Source organism: Amaranthus tricolor, chromosome 11 (assembly GCF_026212465.1).
Source record: "Amaranthus tricolor cultivar Red isolate AtriRed21 chromosome 11, ASM2621246v1, whole genome shotgun sequence".
Lineage (NCBI taxonomy): Eukaryota > Viridiplantae > Streptophyta > Magnoliopsida > Caryophyllales > Amaranthaceae > Amaranthus > Amaranthus tricolor.
Genome location: NC_080057.1, coordinates 20,108,462 through 20,113,528, shown reverse-complemented (window position 1 = coordinate 20,113,528; position 5,067 = coordinate 20,108,462). Strand labels below are relative to the sequence as shown.

The window sequence follows — 5,067 nt, the reverse complement described above, 5'->3', positions numbered from 1 at the left end:
TATATCATAGGAGTCTGAAAATATAAAAGCAAACAATAACCACAAAGTATACCGATGGGCCAGTATTTGTTTGCAGTTCCATTTTCCAAATAGCGGTTTGATAAGTGACAGTCTTTGTTGATTTGGGCAGAGTCCATTTTTACCAGCAAGGATGTGCAAATCTCACATAATTGTCACCGTGACACATTCATAGGTGGAAGAACACGGGTGGAGCAAAGAGTATTGTTGTTTTATTTACTTTTTATTTTTATAAATTGATGTGTTCATAGATCATTTAAAAATTAACAGAGGCAAAAAAATACTGTTATATTTTATAGTACTTTACCAAATAAGTAGATATAAACCATCAAAATAATAAGGGAAATTTGTAAAGAAACACCTTTTAAAACCCCTTTTTTGTAAAGAAACACCTTTTATAATTTTTTTTGTAAAAAAACACCTTTTAAGAGACTTTTTTTTAAAAAAAACACCTTAAATCAATTGCCGGTGACTTTTGTCAACTTTCCGGCGTTGACTGGCATAGTCAACGCCGGAAAGTTGACAAAAGTCACCGGAAACTGATTTAAGGTGTTTTTTTTTAAAAAAAAGTCTCTTAAAAGGTGTTTTTTTACAAAAAAAATTATAAAAGGTGTTTCTTTACAAAAAAGGGGTTTTAAAAGGTGATAAATAGCAAATTTACTAAAACGTTAATGCCATATAACCAAAAACACAAAAATTGACTAAAGATTCAAATCTCAAATATAACAACAAAAATTATTAATTATTTTCAAATAAATGGACCAAAATTTAATGTTACAAATGGATACCAAATTTTGCAAAATTTAACTGGTTTTGAATCCTTAATCAACAATATCGCAAGAATGCACGTTATGAACTGAGCTACACTTGACTAATGAACTATAAAGAGTTTGTTAGCATATAAGACCCTTGTTTTATGGGGACTATAAGCGGTTGGACATCTTGAATGGGCCTAAAACCGCCCGAAGAACATAAAATAATTTGGGAATTGACAAACACAAATTCATGTGAGAGACCATCTCTAATTCGGCCGACCCATAAAGAAAAATGTAAAGTAAGAGTAGACATTAAGCTTTGCTGGATTGGACCTGAGAGACGTGTCTGAGAGAGACAGTTTTTCAGGAGATTGGCAAATTGAGAAATGCAGCCTTAGGCTTTAGTATCAAATTCAACAGTGAGTAATCTAGCTTACTCTTATATTATTAGAGAAACTAGTTATGACTAATCCATTCAGACTTTAGTAACTAATAATCTACAATGGAAAAATAGCTATAGTAAAGGCTTACAGCAATTCATAAAAAGGGAGGTGCAAGCTCAATAAATATGCACCATCAAGGAACAAGCTTCTGATGAACCTCATCCATGGTTCAGCAATACATTCTGCCATCCGCTGAGTCACTGTGTTCATATTGACGAAACAAAATGCTGTTGCGTTCTCTCGATCCATCTCACAGCAATGGGACTCCTCACGTGATGATTTCCATCGATCCATTCAATCGATCCAAAACTAGATGTTCCCAAAACCGGTTTATTAGTTACATGATTTCTGTTTATGCTAGTGAAAACTATCTCATACGACAGTTTTTGTTTCTCAGCGCTGAACTCGAGTTTGCTAGGCGAAACACTGACATCAACGTTTGGTGGTGCGTGCACACGAACTTCATAAACTGCGTCAGATGAGGTTCCAACGTTTTTCACTACCCGAGTGTATTTCACTACGGTTTTACCAGATTCAAATACAACTGAGAACGAAGGGTAATTCAGATTTCCGTGTGTAGTCATGTTATTCGCACTGCAGTCGATAGTAACCGCCTCTTTTAGGAAAATCGCGATTTTTTTTGGATCATACCCAATGGCACATAAGAAGGAAATATAGTCACTAGTATCAATATCGTAGACTAGTCCAGGGTTGAGGGCCCTGTTCGGATCAACATGACCCGACCCATGAACAAATGGCGAGGATTGTTCTCCTGTAGCGAGATCTGTGATATTCTTCCCGGAGTTATCAAGGTAGTAAGCGGTAGTCATAAGTGCAGACTTAATAGCTGCAGAGCTCCAATTCGGGTAAGCATTTCGGAGCAGAGCAGCCAGTCCACTGACGTGTGGGCAGGACATGGAAGTGCCCGAGATGATATTGAACTTGACTCGTCTAGGGTCGATATCAAGGTCAGTGGGAGCGGCAGCACCAGTCCAACCTGCTAGGATGTTCACTCCCGGAGCTATGACATCCGGTTTGAGGATTTCGGGTGTTAGATGGTTGGGCCCGCGGCTGGAAAATGCTGCTACTCTAGGGGCGGATGGGGAAGGACCTATAACAGTTCCTCGGAACATGATTTTGGCGGTGGGGTTAGGGAAGGAAGAGACATAGTCCCGAATTTGATCTCCTGCTGTTTGGCCTACCATGGTTGCAGGAATCAAATGAGAATCAGCTATTAGTTCTTCACCACTTTCAGCTGTATTTGCTAGAATCATTCCTGCACCACCGGCTTGTTTAACTGCATCACCCTTAGCAACTCGTGCGTTATCTCCTCGGTCACATATAACCATTTTTCCTGCCGCTTTTGACGAATCAAGTTCGCCTGCGAGACCAAGACACAATAGCGTTAGAACTTCGAAACAGTATTTCAGCACAATGTATGTAGCATTTCAGTCAGAAACAATGTAGAACATAGATTTATTATAATCATCAAAGCTTGAAATCCAGTTTAGTGAGTTTATAGAGATTTTGTATAGCATTTGGCACTACCAATCTACAATCAAGACCAAAGATCACAGAAAAACCGAAAAACAACAAGATTCAATCAAAAGCAAGAGTCTAGATTACATCATCATCATACCCTGTGTATTCCGCTCATAGAAAACTATGATCAGGGTCTTGGGAGGGAAAAAGGCGGCAACCCATAAAGGAGGATGCGGCCAAAGAGTCCCTTAACTCGAGAAAGATCCCCAGAAAAATCTTCAGAAAAAGATGTTCCTGAAACGAAAAGGAAAAAGTCTAGGAGTACCTTCTTTGCAAAGTCTACTACCACAATCAGAACCTCGAACCAACTCCAAAGTAACATTGGAATCCATATCATCTCCATAATACAAAGACACCCCTTTGAAAACTCGCCCATCTCCCAACACTACATCAGCAGGGAACTCCCTATCGATCGTCGAAGCACCGACAGTCAAAATCCAAGGCGCAATATTCGTAGCAGTAAAAGGATCAGGCCCTGAATTCCCAGCTGAACAAGACACCACAACCCCATTTTGTGTAGCATGTAATGCACCAATGGCAATACCATCTTCATCAAATTGTGGGGCCAAGCCATTAGCTCCAACTGAGAGTGAGATCACATGAACCCCATCTTCAATAGCTTGGTCCATAGCTGCCAAGATGTCTGAATCATAACATCCTGTTTTCCAACAGATTTTGTAGGCTGCAATGCGAGCCTTGTATGCCATCCCTCGAGCTTCACCTTGAGCATAACCAAATAGTCCTGCATCGGGGACTACTGACCCCGCTGCTGTTGAGGCTGTGTGAGTTCCATGGCCTTCTGTATCTCGAGGTGATTTTGATTCTTTTGTTTCATTCATTGGTCCTTTTGCGGCTTCATACCTATTCAGTTGTGATTGAGATTTTAATCAATGCTCATTCTTAAAATAGTGAGAAATCTCGGTTAATCTACAAGATCAAAGAAAAATTAACCCACCCAACCATAACAGGGTTACATAATTCGCTATAATTCGCTTTTTGAATTCACAACTTGCTCAAAATGGCCTAAAAATATAAAAAAAAAAAAAATCGACAATGATACACTTTTTACGATTTACGAGAAGATTAGAGAATTATATGACACTGAACCATTCAATATCATTTCATCACCCAAATGCTATTAAGGAGATTTATGCAACTTTATCCCGATAGCAAGAGTTTGATTCCTACTAACCCTTGTAACAAACATTGTGTGCAAGCTCACATACTCCCTCGCTTCATTAAAAATTGCTACCAAGTATTTCATTTTAATTCCGTCCCATATAATTGCTATACAATTCTATTTATAGTTATTAATATTTTTTAAAATTTTCATTCACACATCTAAATCTTTAGTCCATCTAGAATGGATGGAAACTCAAATATATAAAATCAGTAATTCACACTTCAAAGTGTTAATCAGTGGAGTTTAGATTACTTACATAATTACGTTAATCCTACAACCCAATATCCATACAAGAAAAAAATGATACCCACGTTATAAAAATATTTGACTTTTCACGCAATTCAATACTTACAATCTTTAATTATACATAACAAATCATAAAAATTTGAAATTTAGCATCTGAAGAATCAAATAAAATTTCAATTTTAATTTAATAGATTAAAAACTAATCAAGATTTAATCGCGACCAATAAAAATGTCAACGCTTACTGCAAGAACAAATTTAGAAAAGCTTACCCTTTATAGAAAGCACGAGCACCAATGATTTTCCGATTACAAGAACCAGCGGGAAAACTGGGGCCCACATCACAGGACCCTTTCCACGAGGAAGGCACGTGATCATACCCGTCATCGGAAAAGCTCGGAAGTTCAGGCCAAATACCAGTATCAAGAACGCCGATGATGACGTCAGATGAATAGTCATAGTTGAGCCAAAGCCCAGACCCATCATGGAGGCCCAAGAAGTGTGGTGTGCGGGTTGTGTGGATCTGGCGGGCCCTGTCCGGGATAACGGAAATGACATCCGGATGGCGGAGGAGGTGGGCCACTTGGGTTGATGTGAGATGGGCCGCAAAGCCCGTGGAGGAGTGAGAGTATGAGTAGAGGAGGTTGGTGGTTTTAGTGGAGGAGATAGATTGAAGAATGGAAGAGTAATAGTGCTTAGGAGAGGAGAAAGAGGTGAGCTTGTGGGATTTTGCCACGTGGACTATGTAAGTGGATTTTGATTGGGTAAAGGGTAGAAAGATAGAAAGAGAAAGAAAGAAGAGGAGGGAGAAAGAAGGGAGTGAAAAAGAGGTCATTTTCTTTTTGCTTTTTGGGTGGAAAGATGTTGGGGTTTTCTCCATAT

At 38.9% G+C, this 5,067-nt stretch overlaps 1 protein-coding gene across 1 annotated transcript; it reads right to left on the bottom strand.

Moving 5' to 3' along the window:
- Window positions 1-1,152: 1,152 nt before the first annotated feature.
- On the bottom strand, window positions 1,153-5,055 carry LOC130827219 (subtilisin-like protease SBT1.4). The gene is made up of 3 exons (XM_057692877.1): window positions 4,458-5,055; window positions 3,024-3,619; window positions 1,153-2,597 (listed from the first exon to the last, which is right to left on the bottom strand). Exons 1-3 carry the CDS (start codon window positions 5,018-5,020, stop codon window positions 1,423-1,425), a joined length of 2,334 nt encoding a protein of 777 aa, XP_057548860.1. The 5' UTR covers window positions 5,021-5,055; the 3' UTR covers window positions 1,153-1,422.
- Between the last annotated feature and the right edge of the window lie 12 nt (window positions 5,056-5,067).